The 26,020-nt window shown below is 42.5% G+C and overlaps 1 protein-coding gene across 1 annotated transcript in view; it reads right to left on the bottom strand.

Moving 5' to 3' along the window:
- The window catches only part of LOC120852626 (receptor expression-enhancing protein 5), a 44,092-nt gene extending 18,149 nt beyond the window's left edge, over positions 1-25,943 (bottom strand). The window contains exons 1-2 of the mRNA XM_040225961.1: positions 25,712-25,943; positions 24,957-25,050 (exon numbers count right to left, since the gene is read on the bottom strand). Coding sequence (XP_040081895.1) covers positions 24,957-25,050; positions 25,712-25,829 — 212 coding nt within the window. The 5' untranslated portion in view covers positions 25,830-25,943. The remainder of the gene's footprint in view (positions 1-24,956; positions 25,051-25,711) is intronic.
- Between the last annotated feature and the right edge of the window lie 77 nt (positions 25,944-26,020).

A 26,020-nucleotide genomic window follows, 5' to 3' on the forward strand; every position in this document is an offset into this window, starting at 1 on the left:
AAAAGGCGAGGAGAGGGTGGTGACGTGAATGTGTTTTGAACATCAAGAGTAAATACAGAATCACAAAATAAACGGAAGAGAGCTGATTATAAAATAATGGCTTGTCACATGGAGACTGTGTCTGTGTTTTAGCTTTCCTCAGGTAGAAACTAGCTGATGTAATAGGAAGTCAAAGGAAAAAGTAGGCAAGCATGTGAACCAAAGCGCTAACAAATGTACATCCGTTACATAGAAGGTTTTTTCATTCCTGCTATGCTTTATTTGGTATAGAATATAGTTTATCTGGGGAAGATCCCCTGGGGGAAGGCATGGCAGCCCACTCCAGTATTCTTGCCTGTAGGATCCCATAGACAGAGGACCCTGACAGGCTACAGTCCATAGGGTTGCAAGAGTCAGACAGGACCAAAGCGATGAAGCACAAGCACGCATGGTTTATCTATTTACATTTAAGTGGATTTTTAACGATTACTAAGTATCATAAAAATGTGTTTCTTATACATCTTACCCTGGACAAAGGGGCAACAAACATTTACTAAACCACTGATATTTTTAGTTCCATTCTATGTCATTATTACTTTTTTTTACTGAAGTATAGTTGATTTACAATGTTATGTTACTTTCCGGTGTACAGCAAAGTGACTCAGTTATGTAAGTGTGTGTGTGTTTTTCTGTTACTTTGATAGATATGATAGATATTATATTGACAGATTGACAGTCATGCCTTACTCTTTGCAACCCCATGGACTATACAGTCCACAGAATTCTCCAGGCCAGAATACTGGAGTGGGTAGGCTTTCCCTTCTCCAGGAGATCTTCCCAACCCAGGGACTGAACCCAGGTCTCCCTCATTGTGGCTGGATTCTTTACCAGCTGAGCCACAAGGGAAGCCCAAGAATACTGGAGTGGGTAGCCTATCCCTCCTCCAGGAGATCTTCCCAACCCAGGAATTGAATCTGGGTCGTCTGCACTGCAGGTGGATTCTTTACCAACTGAGCTATGAGGGAAGCCCCACTATATAGGTAGTTTATCATAAGATATTGAAGATAGTCCCTTGTGTGATACAGTAGGACCTTGCTGTTTATGTATTTTATATATAACAGTTTGTATTTGCTAATCCCAAATTCCTAATTTAATCTAATTACCCCTAGCCCCACCCCCTACCCTCGGCAACCACAGTCTGTCCTCTGTGAGCCTAAGTTCATTTGTGTTATATTTAAATTCCACATGGAGTGTTAGCATATGGTGTCTGTCTTCCTCTGTCTGACCTCACTTCGTATGATCATCTCTAAGTCCGTCTATGTTGCTGCAAAGGGCATCGGTTCATTCTTTTATGGCTGAGCAATATTCTACTGCATTTATGGAGCACATCCTCTTTCTCCATTCATCTGTTGGTGGACATTTAGGCTGCTTCCATGTCTTGGCTATTGTAAGTAATGCCGCTATAAATATTGGACACATATCTTTTCCAGTTAGGGTTTTATCTAGATAAATGCCTAAAAGTGGGGTTACTGGATCACATGGCAACTCTATTTTCAGTTTTTTAAGGAGTCTCCATACTGTTTTAGACAGTGGCTGCGCCAATTTCCATTCCCAACAACACTGCAGGACGTTTTCTTTTTATCAGATTTGTAAGCTGATTTACTTATTTATTTAGGCTGTGGTGGGTCTTCCTTGCTTCACCCGGGCTTTCTCTAGCTGCCGCCAGCAGGGTCTACGCTTCATTGTGGCGCACAGGCTTCTCATTTTAGCGGTTTCTCTTGTTGCAGAGCAGGCTCTAGGCCTCAGCACTTGCAGTGTGTGGGCGCAGCAGCTGCAGCTCACGGGCTCTAGAGCACAGGCTCAGTAGTTGTGGCACATGGGCTTAGCTGCTTTGTGGCATGTGAGATCTTCCTGGACCAGGAATCAAACCAGTGTCCCTTGCATTGGAAGCAGATTCCTAACTACTGGACTGCCAGGGAAGCCCTCTAGACTTTTTAATGATGGCCTTTCTGACCAGAGTGAGCTGGTACCTCATTGTAGTTTTGATTTGCATTTCTCTAAGATGGGGAAACAGTGGAAACAGTGTCAGACTTTATTATTTTTTTGGGCTCCAAAATCACTGCAGATGGTGACTGCATCCATGAAATTAAAAGACGCTTGAAGAGAAGTGAAGTCGCTCAGTCGTGTCCGACTCTTTGCGATCCCATGGGCTGTAGCCTACCAGGCTCCTCTGTCCACGGGATTTTCCAGGCAATAGTCCTGGAGTGGATTGCCATTTCCTTCTCCAGGGGATCTTCCCAACCCAGGGATCGAACCCGGGTCTCCTGCATTGTAGACTAAAAGATGCTTACTCCTTGGAAAAAAAGTTATGACCAACCTAGATAGTATATTCAAAAGCAGAGACATTACTTTGCCGACTAAGGTCCGTCTAGTCAAGGCTATGGTTTTTCCTGTGGTCATGTACGGATGTGAGAGTTGGACTGTGAAGAAAGCTGAGCGCCGAAGAATTGATGCTTTTGAACTGTGGTGTTGGAGAAGACTCTTGAGAGTCCCTTGGACTGCAAGGAGATCCAACCAGTCCATTCTGAAGGAGATCAACCTTGGGATTTCTTTGGAAGGAATGATGCTAAAGCTGAGACTCCAGTACTTTGGCCACCTCATGAGAAGAGTTGACTCATTGGAAAAAACTCTGATGCTGGGAGGGATTGGAGGCAGGAGGAGAAGGGGACAACCGAGGATGAGATGGCTGGATGGCATCACGGACTCGATGGACGTGAGTCTGAGTGAACTCCGGGAGTTGGTGATGGACAGGGAGGCCCGGCGTGCTGCGATTCATGGGGTCGCAAAGAGTTGGACACAACTGAGCGACTGAACTGAACTGAACTGAACTGAATATTAGCATGTTGAGCATTTTTTCATGTGCCTATTAGCCATGTGTATGTCTTCTTTGGAGAAATGTCTCATTGGGTTATTTGGTTTTTTTGTTACTGAGTTTTACGGGCTGTTTATATATTTTGGAAATTAATTCCTATCAGTCACATTGTTTGCAAATATTTTCTCCTATTCTGTAGGCTATCTTTTCATTTTGGTTACGTTTTCATTTGCTGTGCAAAAGCTTATAAGTTTGATTAGGTCCCACTTGTTTATTTTTGCTTTTGTTTCTATTGCCTTGGAAAGACTATAATTATTTTTAAAATGTTACTCCACAGATTCAGAAACCGAAAAATAAACAGTGCTCTATGTATCTCTTCATCTGGCTATTGATTTGTTTCCTTTAATCCTTTTATAATAGATTGGTCATCTAGTGAGTTCTGTGAGTCATTCTAACTAAACCTAAAGAGGGGATGCAGGAACCTCTAGTTGACAGCCAGTTGGTCAGAAGCACAGACTAACAACCGGGGCTTTTTACAGGTGCTTCAAATGTGAGGAGGTCTTGTTGCACTGAGCCTTTTAGCTTTGTAATTTGATTCTGTCTCTGGGTAGACAATGTCAGAATTGAGTTGAACTCTTGGACTCTCGGGCTTCCCAGGTACAGTGGTAAAGAACCCTCCTGCCAGTACAGGAGATGCGAGAGATGCAAGTTGGATCCCTGGCTGGACTCCCTGGAGTAGGACAGGGCAACCCATTCCAGTACTTTTACCTGGAAAAGTTCACGGACAGGGCAGCTTGGCAGGCTAGAGTCCGTGGGGTCACAAAGAGTAGGGCGTGACTGAGGACACACACACTTGGATCCTCTGCTGTTATCTGAGAGTTGCTTGTTGATATGGAGATGCCTTTGGAATTGGGCCCTTTGCATCTTTGACCACTCTGCTGCCTTTTATTTACATTTGCTAAACAGTATTTTAACTTGTATCAGAATGAAGATATATCAACCTTTCAGGCAACATACAGGATTCAAGAAATCCTAAGATGCAACTCTATCCTTAGGCCATTTGTAGTTTTTGGTCTTCAGCTAAAGAGGCAAAGATAAAAAATGGGAAGGATAGGAACTTAATAATTATTTAATTTAACCTTCAGAATAGCCTATTAACAGGTAATGTTATTCTCATTTTTGAGAGAAAGAAACTGAGGCTTAGGGAAGAGAATCCACATTGGCAGGGGACCCAGAGGTACTTTGTACTCCCACAAAGCCTGTGTCTGTCTCTTTATCCCAAGTTGTTTTCCTACTTGGGAGAACTATTCACTACCCGCTTGCACAGCACTTAGCAAAGTGTCTGGTACTAAGTGGGCAGTTAGTAAATGTTAGTTTCATTCATACAGATACAGTCATAATCTGACTTTTGGAAGGGACAAGAGTCCTCTATTGGAGAAAATCAAGGCTTGGAGAGCTCAACTTGGGCACAGAGCAGACTAACAGGGGGAAGGTCCTGGTCTCAACATCCAGATTCCTGAAGGGCCATTCATCCTGCTTCCTGGAGGTGGAGGACCATGAGAAGTGGACGGGATGTTCAAGCTGGTGTTCCAAGTTGGTGCCCTAGTCCCCCGGTTCTCAGACTTAGATGATGATCCACAATCACCTCAGGAACAGTTAAACAATATATACACTATATTTCTATAGTGTATAAATATATAAAATATAGTGTATAAATATACAAAAACTATATACAGCAGGTCCTTCAGACCTAGTGGCTCAAGCGCTCCAACAGACCCAAGTACGTGCTTTTAGAAACGTATGCAGGTGATTCTAACACACAGCTAAGTTTCAGAACCACGAGCTCCAAGATCCAGTTCCAGTACCACTTGGCCATATCATTTCTAAGACAGAAAAGCAAAATGACGGAATCAGTTCCAAAAAGCTATGGCCAGAGGGTAGGCAACCCTTTTCAGCAACGAATGAGAAGCCAGGAGAGGAGAAAAGCTCGATCGTAGAGGGACTCGGGGACTGTCACTCCAGCGGCTGGCAACAGTCCCCCCAGTGCTCTCAGAGCCCTGGGCCCCACTCTCTCCCGGCCACGTCACCTCAAACGGCAGAGGCCGGCAGCAACCGTGCGCTCAGAACTACTCCCACGGCAGCACAGTCCTGCACGCTCTCTGCCCACGGTCATGGCCACCTAAACTCCGCGCTGTGCCTCCTGCTCCAGGGGCACGGGTCAGGGGCATACTTCCACCTCCCTCACGCAGGCAGCAAAAGGAAGCAAGGCCTGGGTGAGCAGGAGACGGGCCTGCAGTGTGGAAGATGGTTGGCAAGCAGGTCTAAACATTCACTGAGCAGAGTTAGAAACTAGACTGTTGAATTGGAAGATGTCTTAAAGTTGTAGTTCAAGTTCTACATTTTACAGACACAAAATAAAATGAACTTCAGAGAGGAAAGAGTCATTTTAATATCATTTAATATCTTAAAATGACTTTCAACTCAAAGATTATAGAAGAAGAAATTATAGAACTGTGTGTTTATACATTTTTTTAAGGGCAGGATGGACTGTTTAAATAAATTTGGGTATATCCATACAGTGAAATATTTCTGAAGCCTTTAAAAGGATATTCTTTAACAGGGAGAGATGTCTAAGATATAGGGCTGAGTGTCAAAAAGAGATTACTAATTTTGTATTTAAAAGAAAAAAGAAAAATATGTGTGTTTATAGACCAAGAATGGCATTTAGAAATACTTTTTTCAAGTTGAATACAGTTAATCTTCAGTATTGGGATTGTAGAATTTTGTTTTTTGAAGATCTTTCAATGAGCATGTACTATCTTTTTTAATTTGAAGCACGACTGGTGTGCAATATTATATAAGTTACAGGTGTACAGTATAATCACAATTTTTAAAGGTTATATTCCATTTATAGCTATTATAAAATATTGGCTATATTTGGCATTGTACAATATATTCTTGTAGCTTATTTTATACTTAACATTTATACCTCTTAATCGCCTAGCCCTATATTGCCCCTCCTCCCTCCCCTCTCCTCACTGGTAACAACAAGTTTATTCTCTATATTTGTGAGAATATACTAGCATCTTTTAAAAAACTTTCTATAACTGACTTACAATGTTAGTTTCAGGTGTATAGCAAAAAGCATCAGTTATACATATACAGCATGTACTATTTTTAATAACAAAAGTGAGGACAAATATTTCTATTTGGGGGAAAAACACAGAGCACCAGACTATATATAACTGCGGTCTCCTATGAGACTAGGTCTCTTTAGGGCCTTGTTAAAAGAAACACTGAAGTGAACAGCAGACACATTCATTTAATTTCTCTCTTGAGAAAACTGCTCATGATTTTCTAACAAACAAACTTCCCTAACAATGATCGGACACAATCTATTGTGTTTTAGGGCATTTAAAGTACTTCACTCCACACAGATGGCTCAGACAGTTAAGAATCTGCCTTCTTGAAGGACACACAGGCTTGATCCCTGGGTCAGGAAAATCCACTGGAGAAGGGAATGACTACCCACTCCAGTATTCTTCCCTGGAGAATTCCATGGACAGAGGAGTCTGGTGGGCTACAGTCCGTGGGGTCACAAAAGAGCGGACACAACTGAGCAAAAAGACACTTTTTTTCACAATACATAGAATGACACAGAGGGAGAAAAGAAAGTCACACCACCCATCATATGAATTGACTCATTCTAATTTCCTCTTCATGACCAACCTAGATAGCATATTCAAAAGCAGAGACATTACTTTGCCAACAAAGGTCCGTCTAGTCAAGGCTATGGTTTTTCCAGTGGTTATGTATGGATGTGAGAGTTGGACTGTGAAGAAAGCTGAGCACTGAAGAATTGATGCTTTTGAACTGTGGTGTTGGAGAAGACTCTTGAAGAGTCCCTTGGACTGCCAGGAGATCGAACCAGTTCATTCTAAAGGAGATCAGTCCTGGGTGTTCTTTGGAAGGAACGATGCTGAGGCTGAAACTCCAGTACTTTGGCCACCTCATGCGAAGAGTTGACTCACTGGAAAAGACTCTGATGCTGGGAGGGATTGGGAGCAGGAGAAGAGGACGACAGATGATGAGATAGCTGGATGGCATCACTGACTTGATGGAAGTGATTTTGAGTGAACTCTGGGAGTCGGTGATGGACAGGGAGGCCTGGTGTGCTGCAATTCATGGGGTCGCAAAGAGTCGGACACGACTGAGCGACTGAACTGAACTGAACTGAACTGAATTTCCTCCTCATTCTAATTTCCTAGAAAAAGAAATGCTAAAAGGCAAAATGGTTGTCTGAAGAGGTCTTACAAATGGCTGTGAAAACAAGAGAAGCAAGAGGCAAAGGAGAAAAGGAAAGATATACCCATTTGAATGCAGAGTACCAAAGAACAGCACAGAGAAATAAGAAAGCCTACCTCAGTGATCAATGCAAAAAAATAGAGGAAAATAATAGAATGGGAAAGACTAGAGATCTCTTCAAGAAAATTAGAGATACCAAGGGAACATTTCATGCAAAGATGGGCCCAATAAAGGACAGAAATGGTATGGAACTAACAGAGGCAGAAGATATTAAGAAGAGGTGGCAAGAACATACAGAAGAATTATACACTAAAGATCTTCATGACCCTGATAATCACGATGGTGTGATCACTCACCTAGAGCCAGACATCCTGGAACGTGAAGTCAAGTGGGCCTTAGGAAGCATCACTACGAACAAAGCTAGTGGAGGTGATGGAATTCTAGTTGAGCTATTTCAAATCTTAAAAGATGATGCTGTGAAAGTGCTGCACTCAATATGCCAGCAAATTTGGAAAATTCAGCAGTGGCCACAGGACTGAAAAGGTCCCTTTTCATTCCAATCCCTAAGAAATGCAATGCCAAAGAATGCTCAAACTACTGCACAATTGCACTCATCTCACACGCTAGTAAAGTAATGCTCAAAATTCTCCAACACAGGCTTCAGCAGTACGTTAACCATGAAATTCCAGATGTTCAAGCTGGATTTAGAAAAGGCAGAGGAACCAGAGATCAAATTGCCAACATCCGCTGGATCATCAAAAAAGCAAGAGAGTTCCAGAAAAACATCTACTTCTGCTTTATTGACTATGCCAAAGCCTTTGACTGTGTGGGTCACAACAAACTGTGGAAAATTCTAAAAAAGATGGGAATATCAGACCACCTGACCTGCCTCTTGAGAAATCTGTATGCAGGTCAGGAAGCAACAGTTAGAACTGGACATGGAACAACAGACTGGTTCCAAATAGGAAAAGGAGTATGTTAAGGCTGTATATTGTCACCCTGCTTATTTAACTAATATGCAGAATACATCATGAGAAACAATGGACTGGAAGAAGCACAAGCTGGAATCAAGATTGTCATGAGAAATATCAATAACCTCAGATATGCAGAATACACCACCCTTATGGTAGAAAGCGAAGAAGAGCTAAAGAGCCTCTTGATGAAAGTGAAAGAGAAGAGTGAAATAGTTGGCTTAAAGCTCAACATTCAGAAAACTAAGATCATGGCATCTGGTCCCATCACTTCATGGCAAATAGGTGGGGAAACAATGGAAACTGTGAAAAACTTTATTTTGGGGGGGCTCCAAAATCACTGCAGATGGTGATTCCAGCCATGAAATTAAAAGATGCTTGCTTCTTGGAAGAAAAGTTATGACCAACCCAGACAGCATATTAAAAAGCAAAGACATTACTTTGCCAACAAAGGTCCGTCTAGTCAAAGCTATGGTTTTTCCCGTGGTCATGTATGGATGTGAGAGTTGGACTATAAAGAAAGTTGAGCGCCAAAGAACTGATGCTTTTGAACTATGGTGTTGAAGACTCTTGAGAGTCCCTTGGACTGCAAGGAGATCCAACCAGTCCATCCTAAAGGAAATCAGTCCTGAATATTCATTGGAAGGACTGATGCTGAAGCTGAAACTCCAATACTTTGGCCACTGATGCATAGAATTGACTCATTGGAAAAGACCCTGATGCTGGGAAAGATTGAAGGCGGGAGGAGAAGCGGACGACAGAAGCGAGATGGTTGGATGGGATCACCAATTCAAGGGACATGAGTTTGAATAAACTCTAGGAGTTGGTGATGGACAGGGAGGCCTGGTGTGCTGCTGTCCATGGAATGGCGAAGAGTCGGACACAACTGTGCAACCAAACTAAACTGAACTGAATTTCCTACTATACAAAGCAAACTAGCAAAAGATGATTAATTACACTGAATTATGAAACAGCCAGGCTTTCCCCTTCATTTCTTCCCAGTGCTCATCTGTCTTTACATTATTTTACTATTCTTGACTTACAGCTTTGTATCCTGGTGTTACCACTTACTAGGTACATGACCTTGGGCAAGTTTTTCTGGGCCCTAGTGAGCTCATCTGTCAAGCAGGGATGATAAACCTCATTGTGCTGCTATGAAGATTAACTTAGTTAATACATATTAAGTACTTAAACAGGGTAAGTACTCAGAAATATTACTTTATTAGGAAGTAATTATAATATGGTGATAATTTATTATTATCATAGGAGGCAAAGGATTAAAAAGAAAAGAAAGCTATAAGAACACTCCAGTCCTTCTGGCTAAGCAGAGCTTAAAGGATTAATAGCATTGTTAATACAGGAAAGAGGAGATTAGAGAATAACTCATGGATTTTAATTGTACCTCACTCTCCTAATCCAAAATGCTACAGAAAGTAAAGGGTTGGGTGAAATCCAAAAATCCTATTTGCAGATCAATGTAGTAAGCCTGGACACTGCTTAAAACATTTTTCAGGTCTACATGGAGACTGGCCAAAAGTCTTGACACGAGTATTGAACTGGTACTGGCAGAGATGTAATCACTGGCCAGCCCTCATCCAGACTACCCAGCCCCAGTGACTGTACTGGCTGCCTCCACCATGTTGAATCATCTGTTTCTTTGCTGCTGCTTTCTAAAAGTAAGATCATGAACCAAAACCAGCCAAAGTATAGCATTGAAAGATGTAAAAAAAAAAAAAAAGTTCTAGTAGATACGGTCTATCAGCATTTTCTCCCTCCAAATTAAGAGTCAGCATTCAGAGAATCTAAGTGTTCTGTGACCCACAGACATGAGTAAACTGTAAATTCCCTAAGTACTTCATTAGAAAGAAATCATGTAAGCTAAAGACAGTTGATGTGAAATTTAAAGTCACTCAGTTGTGCCCAACTTTCTGAGACCGCATGGACTGTAGCCCACCAGGCTCCTCTGTCCATGGAATTCTCCAGGCAAGAATACTACAGTAGGTTGCCATGCCCTTCTCCAGGGGATCTTCCCGACCCAGGAGTCAAACCCAGGTCTCCCACACCACAGGCAGATTCTTCACCGTTTGAGCTATCCAGGTAGCCCCTGCAAGTTAAGCATTTTTTACACTATAATAACTTTTTCAGACTCAAAGTTTATTCCTGGTTAATGAGTGTTTCAATACATTCAAGTCATTAAGTTAAAAATATCCATTTTCTACAATAGTATGGAGTATAAGCTATGTGCACATTATATTTATTATTATATACACATAAGTCTACAATGAAGGGGAAGCATAATATAGATGACAAATAAAGAATATAGATGACAAATAAAGAATATAGATGACAAATAAAGCTGGTTAAGCCATTTTGCAATTATTTATTCCTATGTTCTATACTTCAAATGAGCTATTTTAAAGGTAACTTCTAAGAGGGAATAAGACTGTCTGGCTTAATCTTCTTCATTGTAATTTTTCTTAAGATAAAAAGGCAATGAAAAAATACATAAGATTCTTTACCATCAGTACAAACCAAACCAAACCAGCGTTACTTTTCTCCACTCAATTCTTGGTGGTAAAATGGCCAGAGAGGCCCTGTCTAGGTAATCCACCGTGAGCATCAGTGACAGAGCTGTTCAAATGCAAGCGTCTGTGGAGCGCAGACCGTGCATGACACTGTACTGAGCTCTGGGGCCAAAACAGTGAGGCTTCAGGACCGACAATCAAAAACAGTCAAACGATAGTTCCATTCTTCAGTAAGCAGCACAGCTGTGCTTGGGGAAAGGTCCAATGAATGAGTCAAGACAAACTAGAAACGTCAATGGAAGCAAAACAAAGTAAAAAATAGATTTAATATTTTAAAACTGTTGGTAAAAATTATGCCCAGTGCTTAGGAACAAGTATACTACTGTACCAAAACAGAAGAAAACCACTAGCCATAACACATATTTATAATTTGGAAAAACTTTTTTGTACATTATTGCTCCTTAAACAATGATGTCTTAAGCTGCTGATATCTAAGTACAGGAAAAAATAAGACAAGAAACAAAAAACAATAAGAAAAAATAAGGTACAATACTACTTAAGAGGTTTTTCCTTAATCATTTAAGCTCAATAACATGAGTAAGAGACCCATGACTATGATTAAGTCAGTTTTCCCCTGTATGTTAATTAAAAGTTCAGTTCAGTTCAGTTCAGTCGCTCAGTCGTGTCCGACTCTTTGCGACCCCGTGAATTGCAGCACGCCAGGCCTCCCTGTCCATCACCAACTCCCGGAGTTTACTCAAACTCATGTCCATTGAGTCAGTGATGCCATCCAGCCATCTCATCCTCGGTTGTCCCCTTCTCCTCCTGCCCCCAATCCCTCCCAGCATCAGGGTCTTTTCTAATGAGTCAACACTTCGCATGATGGGGCCAAAGTATTGGAGTTTCAGGCTCAGCATCAGTCCTTCCAATGAACACCGAGGACTGATCTCCTTTAGAATGGACTGGTTGGATCTCCTTGCAGTCCAAGGGACTCTTCAAGAGTCGTCTCCACACCACAGTCCAAAAGCATCAATTCTTCGGCGCTCAGCTTTCTTCACAGTCCAACTCTCACATCCATACGTGACCACTGGAAAAACTATAGCCTTGACTAGATGGACCTTTGTTGGCAAAGTAATGTCTCTGCTTTTGAATATGCTGTCTAGGTTGGTCATAACTTTTCTTCCAAGGAGTAAGCGTCTTTTAATTTCATGGCTGCAATCACCATCTGCAGTGATTTTGGAGCCCCCAAAAATAAAGTCTGACACTGTTTCCACTGTTTCCCTATCTATTTCCCATGAAGTGATGGGACCAGATGCCATGATCTTAGTTTTCTGAATGTTGAGTGTTAAGCCAACTTTTTCACTCTCCTCTTTCACTTTCATCATGAGGCTTTTTAGTTCCTCTTCACTTTCTGCCATAAGGGTGGTTAATTAAAAGTAACCACCCTTAATTAAGCAGTTCCTAAAATGTTCATTCTATTAGTGTTTAACTTAAATTATCCCTTCCTTTTACATAGAGAAAACTGAGTATTATAAAAGTTAATCTATTTGCCCAAGGGTTAATTCAACTAGTAATTATCAGGTGCATTATATATGCTTCTGATCACTCACACGAAAGAAACTTGGGTACACACTACCCAGACTCTATGTGGTTCACATGTAACTTAGTCACTATAGTTCAAACTAGCCAAATGATGTAAAATTAAGTATTAATATTAAATGTCTTCAGAGCACTGGGTTTACTACTGAAACCAGTTGTACTCATCAATAGGATTTTAATTTTAATAAGTTGATTATATTTCCAGACTGATGGGACATCAGAAAAAAAAAAATTCATGAAAAAGGCCTATAACAATAAAAAGCTTTGAGATGTGCTGTTGGTAAGGAACAGAAAGGAGTCTACTTCTGGTCCATTTGCTTTGTTCTGTTTCAAATGTGGTAAGTTACATTTAAAAACAAATATTCCAGAGTTTAAGGTATATTATTTGAAGCATGAATATGAAGAATATGGACCAGAATGTTAATAATCCTTTCCAATACAGCAGACACACGCTGTGACCACTATGCATAGGAGTGCTTCTGAAAACAAAGATCATGGCATCTGGTCCCATCACTTCATGGGAAACAGATGGGGAAACAGTGTCGGACACGACTGAGCGACTGAACTGAACTGAAAGAAGAGATCTTTCTTCATGGAAATAAAGATCAGAAACTATAGACACTCAGAAAAGGACTTGTTTTCTGCTGCAGAGTAGGTGTACTTTCAAAATAAGAGAGAACACCAACAGAGAAAGAGATAAACAAAGAGAAAAAACTAAACAAGTAAAGAAGTAAAGTAAAGGAACAATTTGCTTCTTTGCTGTTTACATCATACCCAATCCTCCTCCCTACCCAAAAGAAGGATACAATCACTACAGCAAATCTGCTTCTTAAATATGTAGAAACTGTCTTCTAAGATGACTATACAAGAACAATGAAAAAATATGCCATGCTCCTTTAATTTTTAATAGTGTTCCCCTAAAGTACAAAATGACTGACTTACTGAAATGCTTAATATAAGCTAAATTTGCAGGCAAATGTATATTAAGATGACTCTATAAAACAACTTTAATGGAAGTTGAAATACAAAAAAGCCAAAAGCAGTCTTTTAGTGGTCAAATATTTTGGTGTTTAATTATGGTGATCATATCTACCAATTGTTTGCTATTTTTTTTAATGCAAAATGGAAGCGTCAGTAATGGTTGAATATAAGGCGTAAGGAATGTTGACAGTGGGCAGGCCAGGGGAGTCAGACACCCTTTCCCTACACCTGAGTTTGCCTCAACAGACTTGTGAACTAAGTCATAAAACTTGATTTTGTCACCTTAGTTTCCAAATATGTTAAAGGTAGCTACAGTTCCAGCAGCTTGATCTCTAAGACCTCTTCTAGCTAACATTTTATAATTCAAAACAGAAAGCATTAGACTGTTCACTAGGCAATATTAAAAGATGACTGCCTGAAGCAATAAAATAACAGATGCAAACAACCAGGTCCTACTATATCGCACAGGGAATTATATTCAGTATTTTGTAATAATCCATAATGGAAAAATATGTATATATGTAAAACTGAATCAACTTTTGTACACTAGAAACTACCATAGCAATGTAAACCAACTATACTTCAATAAAGGAACAGACAACACCAACAGATGCAAATTGTACTGGGACAGCCCTCTGCCAATACAACTGATGGCTCTGTAAATATAATATCTATGTCAGGTATGTGTTGGAAAATTTACCTTACACTCACGCACCCTTACAACCTCTGCAGGAACAACCTGAACTGACCTTTTCCGATGAAAGAGGGCCACATCGAGATGTAGAGAGCAATCTAGAGTTACCACTGCCGTGTAAGTAACCCCTTCACTAGGTCACCTGGCCACACCAGCAGAAGCTGTAGGATATACACGGTGGCCTTGTGAGAGGGACAGAAGACAGCTCCACTCCCAGGAACCAGAGAGTGTTAGTATGAAGTCAACATAGGTTTCTGCAGCCCCTGCTTAGATTTCAACTGCTAGAAAAGTAATCTCATTAGCAATTTTTGAAACTATTTTTAAACTTCTGCTATACTGATTTATTCTCAAAATTGATTACTTGGTAATATTATTGATAGGCATTAAATATCTTAAAGTGTCCCATAAATATTTATATTTGTTTAATTTTATTTTTTAATATTTTTTTATCTGTTTGGCTGTCCTGGCTCTTAGTGTGGCACAGGGGAGCTTCAATCTTTAGTTATAGCATGCAGGGTCTTTTAGTCATGGCCTGTGGCATCTACCTCCCTGTCTAGGAAATGCATCTGGGCCCCCTGAATTGGGAGTGTGGAGTCTTAGCCTCTGGACCATCAGAAAAGTCCCTATACTTGTTTTAAATGCTATTCAAGGATATTAACTTGAAAAATGGAGTCCTCATTCAAAGTCCTAAAAACAGAAAGCTCTGGGACAGGGGGAAGAGGAAGGCACCTCAGAAGAACAAATAGATCTTATCTCCAGGGCCTCCATGAAGAGAACAAAAAAACAGTTCATTAAAGTTCACAGGGAACACTCCAGAACAGAGTCTGGAATGAAGTCTCCCTCCACAACTGCTTCAGAGCCCAGAAACTACATTATGAATAATTCATTCAAATCATCCATCTTATTTGCTCCTCAAAACCTTCTTTTCTCTATGACACAGACAAAAGGGAAAAAACAAAAACATAACCAAAAACCAAAATACTGGCTGTAATTATCTACAAAAGAGTCACAGGTGGCTATAAGGATAATTTATTAGTGTTACAGTTTTCTCCATAACTCCTTCATCTTAAAATAGCTCAGTAATACTAACCATAATACAAAGTGAAAACAACCAGCAAATGGCTGACAAATGTAAATTTTATGACCTCAGTGGTGCTTAAGGCCACATTTACAGACTGTCAGTTGTATTTTTGGTCCAAGTACCCAGTAGGCCAGAGAAGCAAAGTGTGGGCATGCGCCGCCCTGCCCTGCAGCTCTCCTAACGAGGAACACACAGTTGCAGAGAGAAAAGCAGGTGTAATGGGGACATAGCAGCTGAGTGGAAAATATATCTGCTCCGAAGTGCTCATGAATGCAAAAGAAAGTTCTATAAAAAACACAAGAAAACAAACACATCCCTTACTAATAAGTCTATGAGAAAATCACAAATACACAGCCTCCAGCACCATTAGGGAAGCCTCGCTCTGGTTCAGAAGACTTGCTCTCTTGAAACAAAAAGTGATTCAGAAATGTCAGTCACACCACGGCGACCTTCCTAAACTCCTCTCTGGGTAGTGAACCTCTGTTCAGGAGTCTGCCACTGCAGACTGTAACTAACTAGATTTCAACCCTTTTTAACCTACCTTTCCTCGTGTTATCTGCTGTGTACTATCTGCTAAGATGCTATAACTTTCACTTGTGATTGACTGTAGTACAACCCTTCTAGTTATTCTGACTGTATTCCCCTTCCCCATCCCCTTTTCCAATCTGACTTCATACAGTTCGGTTCAGTTCAGTCCCTTAGTTCTCTCCAACTCTTTGCGACCCCACGGACTGCAGCATGCCAGGCCTCCGTGTCCATCAACAACTCCCAGAGTTTACTCAAATTCATGTCCATTGAGTCAGTGATGCCATCCAACCATCTCATCCTCTGTTGTCCACTTCTCTTCTCACCTTCAATCTTTCCCAGCATCAGGGTCTGTTCAAGTGAGTCAACTCTTCACATGAGGTGGCCAAAGGACTGGAGTTTCAGCTTCAGCATCAGTCCTTCCAATGAATATTCAGGACTGCTCTCCTTTAGGATGGACTGGTTGGATCTCCTTGCAGTCCAAGGGACTCGCAAGAGTCTTCTCCAACACCACAGTTCAAAAGCATCAATTCTTTGGTGCTCAGCTTTCTTTACAGTCCAACTCTCACATCCCTACACGACAACTGGAAAAACCATAGCTTCGACTAGACAGACATTTGTTGGCAAAGTAATGTCTTTGCTTTTTAATATGCTGTCTAAGTTGGTCATAATTTTTCTCCCAAGGAGTAAGCGTATTTTAATTTTATGGCTGCAGTCACCATCTACAGTGATTTTGGAGCCCCCAAAAATAAAGTCTGCCATTGTTTCCCCATCTATTTCCCATGAAGTGATGGAACTGGATGCCATTATCTTAGTTTTCTGAATGTTGAGCTTTAAGCCAACTATTTCACTCTTCTCTTTCATTTTCATCAAGAGGCTCTTTAGCTCTTCTTCACTTTCTACCATAAGGGTGGTGTATTTTGCATATCTGAGGTTATTGATATTTCTCCCAGAAATCTTGATTCCAGCTTATGTTTCTTCCAGTCCCGTGTTTCTCATGATGTACTCTGCATAGAAGTTAAATAAGCAGGGTGACAATATACAGCCTTGACGTACTCCTTTTCCTGTTTGGAACCAGTCTGTTGGTCCATGTCCAGTTCTAACAGTTGCTTCCTGACCTGCATATAGGTTTCTCAAGAGGCAGGTCAGGTGGTCTGGTATTTGCATGTCTTTCAGAATTTTCCACAGTTTTTTGTGATCCACACAGTTGAAGGCTTTGGCTTAGTCAATAAAGCAGAAATAGATGTTTTTCTGGAACTCTCTTGCTTTTTCAATGATCCAGCGGATGTTGTCAATTTGATCTCTGGTTCCTCTGCCTTTTCTAAATCCAGCTTGAACATCTGGAAGTTCATGGTTTACATACTGTTGAAGACTCACTTAGAGAATTTTGAGCATTACTTTACTAGTGTGTGAGATGAGTGCAGTTGTGCGGTAGTTTGAACATTCTTTGGCATTGCCTTTCTTAGGGAAGGAAATGAAAACTGACCTTTTCAGTCCTGTGGCCACTGCTGAGTTTTCCAAATTCACTGGCATATAGAGTGCAACACTTTCACAGCATCATCTTTTAGGATTTGAAATAGCTCAACTAGAATTCCATCACCTCCACTAACTTTGTTCATAGTGATGCTTCCTAAGGCCCACTTGACTTCACATTCCAGGATGTCTGGCTCTAGGTGAGTGATCACACCATCATGATTATCTGGGTCGTGAAGATCTTTTTTGTACAGTTCTTCTGTGTATTCTTGCTACCTCTTCTTAATATCTTCTGCCTCTGTTAGTTCCATACCATTTCTGTCCTTTATTGGGCCCATCTTTGCATGAAATGTTCCCTTGGTATCTCTAATTTTCTTGAAGAGATCTCTAGTCTTTCCCAGTCATTGTTTTCCTCTATTTCTTTGCATTGATAGCTGAGGAAGGCTTTCTTATCTCTCCTTGCTATTCTTTGGAATTCTGCATTCAAATGGGTATATCTTTCCTTTTCTCCTTTGCTTTTTGCTTCTCTTCTTTTCACAGCTATTTGTAAGCCTCCTCAGACAGCTATTTTGCTTTTTTGCATTTCTTTTTCTTGGGGATGGTCTTGATCCCTGTCTCCTGTACAATGTCACAAATGTCAGGCCACAGTTCATCAGGCACTCTGTCTATCAGATCTAGTCCCTTAAATCCATTTCTCACTTCCACTGTATAACTGTTAGGGATTTGATTTAGGTCATACTTGAATGGTCTAATGATTTTCCCTACTTTCTTCAATTTAAGTCTGAATTTGGTAATAAGGAGTTCATGATTTGAGCCACAGTCAGCTCCTGGTCTTGTTTTTGCTGACAGTATAGAGCTTCTCCATCTTTGGATGCAAAGAATATAATCAATCTAATTTTGGTATTGACCATCTGGTGATGTCCATGCATAGAGTCTTCTCTTGAGTTGCTGGAAGAGGGTGTTTGCAATGATCAGTACGTTCTCTTGGCAAAACTCTATTAGCCTTCGCCCTGCTTCATTCCGTACTCCAAGGCCAAATCTGCCTGTTCCTCTGGGTGTTTCTTGACTTCCTACTTTTGCCCAGTCCCTTATAGTGAAATGGACAGTTTTTTGGGGTGTTAATTCTACAAAGTCTTGTAGGTCTTCATAGAACCGTTCAACTTCAGCTTCTTCAGCATTACTGGTTGGGGCATAGATTTGGATTACCGTGATATTGAATGGTTTGCCATGGAAATGAACAGAGATCATGCCTTTGTTTTTGAGACTGTACCCAAGTACTGCATTTTGGACTCTTTTGTTGACTATGACATTTCTTCTAAGGGATTCTTGCCCACAGTAGTAGATATCATGGTCATCTGTGTTAAATTCACCCATTCCAGTCCATTTTAGTTTGCTGATTCCTAAAATGTTGATGTTCACTCTTGCCATCTCCTGTTTGATCACTTCCAATTTGCCTTGATTCATGGACCTAACATTCCAGGTTCCTATGCAATATTGCTCTTTACAGCATCGGACCTTGCTTTTATCACCAGTCACATCCACAACTGGGTATTGTTTTTGCTTTGGCTCCATCTCTTCATTATTTCTGAAGTTATCTCTCCTCTTATCTCCAGTAGTATATTGGGCACCTACCGACCTGGGGAGTTCATCTTTCACTGTCCTATCTTTTTGCCTTTTCATACTGTTCCTGGGGTTCTCAAGGCAAGAACACTGAAGTGGTTTGCCATTCCGTTCTCCAGTTGACCATATTCTGTCAGAACTCTCCACCATGACCCGTCCATCTTGGGTGGCCCTACACAGCATGGTTCATAGTTTCACTGAGTTAGACAAGGCTGTGGTCAATGTGATTAGATTGGTTAGTTTTCTGTGACTGTGGTTTCAGTTTGTCTGCCCTCTGATGGAGAAGGATAAGACTTCATACAGATCATCCCCAAACACCTCCCCTCCCTGAGACGTGCTGCCTCCTGACAAAGAACTGAAGGAAGCTGCATTTGCTCAGAAGACCCAATGCAGTGTGCCATCTGGGTATGCACAGTTAAAAGAGAGGTCTCCGCATATAACGATGTATAGAGCTGCCATCATAAATCAATGCTACATCACATTGGACAAGAGAAAGAACTTGTTAGTAATATATTCTGATCAACAGTTATAAAACACTGCAAATTACTGTGTGTGCAGATATGATTTGGAATGGCGGTACCTTGAGAAACATACTGCATGAAGTTGATGTATTTGCACTGACAGTGTCAAATGGATAAAGAAAAAGTTATATCAACAATTAATTTTCATCCCTATGGAAAGTTCTGGCATCTGTGGGACACTTAAAGAGCCATATGGGAAGCAATATAACAGAAGTTTAAAACATGGACTCTGCGGCCAGACTCCCTAGGCTAAAATATCAGTTTAATCATCCACTGTTGTGAGACCATAATCAAATTACTTCTGTTTCTCTGTTTCCTCATCTGTAAAACAGGAATGATTGTAATACTTATATCACAGGGCTGTCATGAGGATTAAATGAGCTATATTTGTAAAGCACTTAAACAGAGATATTTAAGTGTTTATTAAATTAAGTGTCACACAGTTATTCAACAGCCCCACAAAGAGCTAAAAGCAGTAACACTCCTTGTACTGATGGCAAAAGCTTAAATCAGGCTGGTGAGGACACACAGAAGATAAAATGACACATCACCAAAGTGAGTATGAGATTTGAAAAATGTTGCCAAACATTAGATTAAATATAGACATTAAAATGCTTGACTCAGAGCATCTATTATCTTCTCAAGAATGGTGCTAAAATATGCCTGAATGTGCTTTCACATTCCTGTGCCCTTAACTGAGGGCTCCAGACCAAGCCTAGCCTCTGTGTGACCTTGGAAAACCTTCTAAACTCTCTCTGTCCCTGGATCTTTTGAAAAGTGTTGATGATCAGACTACCCGTTTGATCGCTAAGGCCCAACTCTGATAGTCCCAGGAAGGTGGCCACCTGATCCTTAACAAAAATATTAAATAAAAAAGAGGAAAAGTAATAGATGTTTTAATAGAATTTCAAACAAAAAGTTTGCTTGGTTGTACAGAAAGCAAGCCTTCCTCCTTTCCCTTATCTTCAGAACAAAGACAAAAACAGAAAACAAAGCCATTAGGCTTTCCCTCCTATTCCACTTGAATAAAAAAGCAGAGTCAAGAACAGCCACCACATTCCAGGACTACTGGGAGGAGGTTATCTTGGGTCTCAGCTCCAACTTTGATGCTTCCGCATAGTATACACTCCTGAGAGGTCTCTCAGAAAGACTTGTTAATAAATGCAGGGCCACCCCAGAAACAAACAGCCACATAAGATATGATTCGGTTTGTATGAAATGTCCAGAACAGGCAAACCCATACAGACAGAAAGCAGGCTGGTGATTGCTGAGGACTAGAGTGTAGAAGAAATGAGGGATGACTGCTAAGAGGTAGAGGGTTTCCTTTTGGGGTGATGAACCCATTCTAGAAATAGGTAGTTGTGATGGTTGCAAAACTTTATAAATATACTAACTGCTAAATTTGTATACTTTAAAAGGGTTGCATAAGACTTCTATCTCAGCAAAAAATGGGGGAGGGGCAGGTCCACTGTGGTAATAAAGTTTCCTATGACTATCCAGTGGTCTGCTTTCTATTATCAGTAATAAAAGGAAGTAGGGAGATTGAAGTCATTCTGTCAACAGCTCTTGATAATGAGAAGGCTGGATGACATTTCAAACTGCCTATACAGGGTGGCCAAAAAGTCTGGAAACATAGAGGAAGAGGATAAAGGTCCTGCTCTCAAAGGGAAATTATCTGCTCAGAAAATAAGAGTAACCAGTAGGAAGGGGCCTCCCGATAACAAGCTGGTTCTGCTGCCTGGAGGGCTGGCCAGGCCTCTAGCTGTCTTTGGCTCCAATACACCACCAAGACCTGGCAGGAAGCCAGGGGCACCTCAGCCCCGCCCACAGATTTCCCAAGGTAGTGAGTCATGAGAAAAGCTGAGAAGACAGCTAAGCTTTGCCAAATTTTATTTCTGCACCCTGCAGCCTCTTGGTCAACCAGGCTTGACCATTGTTGGCCACCCAACAGGGACCATTAAATAGCACAATCTGATGGCCCAAGGAGATGAAGCGGCAGGAATGAACACAGTAAGGTGAGAAAGAAAGGGATTAGCAATAGTTTGGCGGGATCACCAATTCCTTCCAGAGATCACAGCAGCCAGAATGACCTTGAGAATGTAAATCTTCATGTCACCTCTTATTTCCAACCCATCCAAGGCAGTCAGAAAACATGCAAGTTCCCCACAACTACCCGAAATAAACTGCGCACTGGACGTGTCAGCCAGTGGCCGTGCCTGGCTGACAGCCGCCCTCTCTGGCCCTCTTTCGCCCCCCTTCCCTCTCAGAGCTCCCAGAACACCAGTGCCTCCAGGGCCTGGCACACGTTGCTTCCTCCTCCAGGGTCTGCTCTCCGCTGGCACCTTCCCATCCATCAAGTCTTAACTCCAATAGTAGCTCAGATGAGTAATCTCCTGTTAACAGGGGGTCCCTCCTGTTAATCTCTCCCACAGCTCCCTGCGGGTGTTCTGTGGAGGACACGGTCACTATTTTACTATTTATTGCAGTTTACTCTGGAGTCTATCCGTGCACAGATGGGGACTATGTCCGCCTAAGTCGCTGTGTATTTGAGGCGCTGCCATGGTGCATGAATAGCATTTGGTGTTTGGTTAATATTACTAGATGAGCCTGTATTTTTTTTAAAAAACCACTCTGGCTGGCAAGAATTCCAGCAGACAAGAACAATTAGAGTGATGGCAGATCACATCTTAAGAAACGCTGATTGAGGTGCTACTCATCGCACCATTTTCAAGGACTTTCTTTCTGACAGTTATACTGTCATTGCTTAATTGCTTAAGCAATGAATAGACTTGATGAGGCTAATGGAACAGTGACTGCCTGAAATGTTTCCTAACTGGGGGTCTGTATGCTTTGTTGTGCATACAATCCCACGTCTCCTTGAATCTCTTTCACAAAGCAGAGGCCAGGTGGGCCTCTAGACCGTCCCCAGGGTCTGCAGGCCATTCTTCCACCCCTTCAATCCCCCTCCTTCAAGTATAATAAGCACAAGCTACGCTGCTGCTTTATACTGGGGCTTCTCAGCATGACCTTTAAAAATGAGATTCCTTTAAAAATTCCAAAACCCAGGTTGCACCTGAGAGTAATTACATCATAATCTTCAGGGGCAGGGCCCAGGAATCAGTAATTTTTAAGGCTCCTGAGATACTTCCAGTGGGCAGTCAAGGCTGAAAAGCACTGTTTTAGGGAAAAATCTAAGCACCCACAGAGACCAACCTTCACTTAATGAACACAATCCTGTATTCATTTTAAATGAGAGTCCCTTGGACAGCAAGATCAAATCCGTAAATCCTAAAGGAAATCAACCCTGAATATTCACTGGAAGGACTGATGCTGAAGCTCCAATACTTTGGCCACTTGATGCAAAGAGCTGACTCATTGGAAAAGACCCTGGAGCCAGGAAAGATTGAAGGCAGGAAGAGAAGGGGGTGACAGAGGATGAGATGATTGGATGGCGTCACCAACTCAATGAACATGACTTTGAGCAAATTCTGTGAGATAGTGAAAGACAAGGAGGCCTGACGTGCTGTAGTCTACCGGGTCACAAAGAGTCATAATACCGATTTAGCGACTGAACAACAATGTTCATTTTAAAAGTAAGAGTTGGGTCTACCAAAAGGAAACATCCTATGAATAAATACTAATAGATGTAGGTACTCATCAATTATTCCCTGAATTTTTATTTAAGTCATTAAAACCCCTTTATTAGATTTCTAATATTCATCATTCCTGTTAAAATGTACTACAAATGTCACTTTGCCTCAGAGTACTCCGATAGAAAAGAACATAAAGTGTGTCTACTTGATGAAGAGAGAAATTCTAAAATATATAAAGCCCACTTATCTCAGAAATATGATCATGTCTACCATTTCAAAGAATTCCTAGCAATAAACAGGAACATTTAGCTTCTTCTAAATAAAAAGAGCCAATAATTCTCAATGGACTATGTAGAAAATGAATTAAAAAATGACTTTAAACAAATGATAAAACTGAAATTGACTCACTTGAAATTACTGTAAAATATGACTTTAAAAATGGCTAGAATTAATCCAGTAGGCCAAGGAAAAGCTTGTCCAAGCTCTGTTTGCCTTTAGTCACATCCACTTCCACATACACAGGTCTACACACCCTACTGAGAACCAAATTTTTACTTTTCTAAAGCCTATACCAATGATCTAATCTCACCAACAAACAAGGTTATGGTTCTCACAAGATTATACATCAAACGGCACCGATGTGGAGAAAACATTTTTTAAGCTCTGCGGTATTTTTAAAGAGCCATAGTCTCTGCTCGTTTAAAACAACTCAAGCAGCTTTTATAAACCTTACAAAAGGGTTCCCCAGAGACAAGCGTGTGGCCCCTGAGTTGGGAAGATCCCCTGGAGGAAGAAATGGCAAGCATTTCCAGTATCTTTGCCTGGAAAAATTCCATGGATAGAGGAGGCTGGCGGGCTACAGTCCATGGGGTCACAAAGAGCAGGACTCAACTGAGCGTGCACAGCAGATAACTCTTTCATTGATCTGAAAGTCAAACCAGTTTTTCTGGTCGGTCTTCACCGTTTGGCATACACAAACAACATGTGTGGTACTTTAGCAGATAATGCTGGGGCTGCTGCTGCTGCTGCTAAGTCATTTCAGTCGTGTCTGACTCTGTGCAACCCCATAGACGGCAGCCCACCAGGCTCCTCTGTTCACGGGATTCTCCAGGCAAGAACACTGGAGTGGGTTGCCATTTCCTTCTCCAATGCTGGGGAGGATCTCCAAATTCAAACCAAGTAGGAGCCTATCTGGAGCTAGATTTTCTGGAGCCACTAAGTGTCTGTACCTGACTAATTCAGTAACTACTACTTAGGTAATTTTGATTTCACTGTTCAAGTCAGAACTAACATTTTCCTAAAACACATTTCCACTTTCTAGTCACATATTAAATTCTAGCCAGGTCTCTGATAGACAAAGGTGTGATCATGTGTTATTGGTGTCTTAGTCTTCCAGTTGAAATTTTTTCCCTTTATTTTTATCCTTATGGTTGAGGAAAGTTGTAGAGACCAACTCAATGAAAGTAAAACCCATCAGAGTTCTCAGGAACAGCTGTGGAGTAAAACAAAATTCATTTAAGGGGAAGAATAATTCCTATTTCAATGAATGGGAAAAAATGAAATTGGACAATATTTTTAAATTAAACACACTGTAGAGTAAATCTGAATTAAGGAAGCTCTAATTGATGGGGTTTTACTATGTACATAAATATAAGGTGAAATGCACATTTAAATAATTATTAGGGAGAAGGAATCTACTCTCTGTGCGAGTTTCCCTGGAGGCTCAATGGTAAAGAATTTGCCTGCCAATGAAGGAGAGGTGGGTTCCATCCCTGGTAGGGGAAGATCCCCTGGAGAAGGAAATGGCAACCCACTCCAGTATTCTTGCCTGGAGAATTCCATGGAGGAGGAGCCTGGTGGGCTACAGTCCATGGAGTTGCAGAGAACCAGACATGACTTAGCAACTAATACAACAATAATCCACTCTCTGTACCCGGTGAGATCTCCCCAAAAGTAAAGGTCCACTTTGTTATACCTTTCATTGGTGGAGCTGTTAGAAGGCACACACCCTGCCACTATAAGCTGATGAAACACACATTTTGGCTAGTCATCAGATCAGAAGTCAAGTTAAGCCTCTAAAATGTGTAACCTTCAGCGGTGAGTTCCTCCTCTCTGGTCCTTTGACCCCTCTCCCAGGAAAATAGGGATGTGATGTCACTAGGACCACTTTGGATGGGGGAAGGGGAGGAAGGGACATTTGCTGGGGGAGTCACTTACGAGACGTAGGCTGGGTAACCAAATCCTATCAGGTTGCAGAGGAGAGAGGCTCCATAACCGAACACCAGGTACAAAGCCAGCAGGCCGATGACACCTGGAGACACGAGGACAGAAGTGGGTCGGGTGGCACCCTGCAGCCGCAGCCCCCGCCCACAGCGTACGGCTGGGCTCGTTCTAGGCGATGGAGAAAAACAAACCGCACCACGGCAGGGCCAGCGCCTTCGCAGGGCTTTGCCTCGCGTCTGAGGATACTCGGCAGGCCCCCTATTTGTGCCCTTCCTTCCACCATGCTCCCCTCAAGGGGCACACCAGCTGGAGGAGCCGTTTCTTTCCCTTCCCGAGGGTCCAGAGAAGTCGGGATTCCCCGGCCGGCCCGCAGCCCCTCCGCTCCCGCGGGGACGCCCCTGCCCGGCCCCGAGCCTGGAGGGTACCCGGTGTTCCGCCAGGGGCACCGCGCGCCCTCCCGCGGGGGCCGCGCCGCTCCGCGCCAGCCCTGCGCTCCGCCGCTGCGCTTGGCGTCGGGCCGCGGGGCAGACACGTCAGCGCCAGCGGCCCCCGCGCCCGGCGCCCCGGGCGCCCCTTCACCGGCCGGCTCTGGCCTGTCCAGGCAGCCAGTCGCGTCCCTGAAGGTGCCCGCCGCTCGCCCCCATCTGTCACCGACCCCGCGGTCTCCGCGGGCCTGCCCGGCGGCGGAGGAGACAGCTGCCCCCGGGCCAGGCGGAGCAGGACCCCGCGGGCGCCGGCCCTGCACGCACCGAGCGCGATGAAGCTCCGGTTCACGCCGGTCTTGGCCTCGATCTTGGCCAGGAGGTCAGTCATGCAGTTCTTCTGGTGAAGGAACTGGTCGAACCTCTGCCTCATGGCTGCAGACATGGCGGGGCCCGTCGCGCTCCGCTCGGCGCCGTTCCTGGTGCCGGTGGCCGCAGAGCGGGGTGACTGCGCCGGGGCGGCGGGGCGGGCGACTGACGCGTCCCCGGCGGGGCTGCGCAGCCCGGCTCCGCCCCGCCCGCCGCCCGCCCCTCTCGCTGCCGGGCCCCGCGCCCGGCGCCACACCCTGGGCGGCG

Source organism: Oryx dammah, unplaced genomic scaffold (assembly GCF_014754425.2).
Source record: "Oryx dammah isolate SB20612 unplaced genomic scaffold, SCBI_Odam_1.1 HiC_scaffold_26, whole genome shotgun sequence".
Classification (NCBI taxonomy): Eukaryota; Metazoa; Chordata; class Mammalia; order Artiodactyla; family Bovidae; genus Oryx; species Oryx dammah.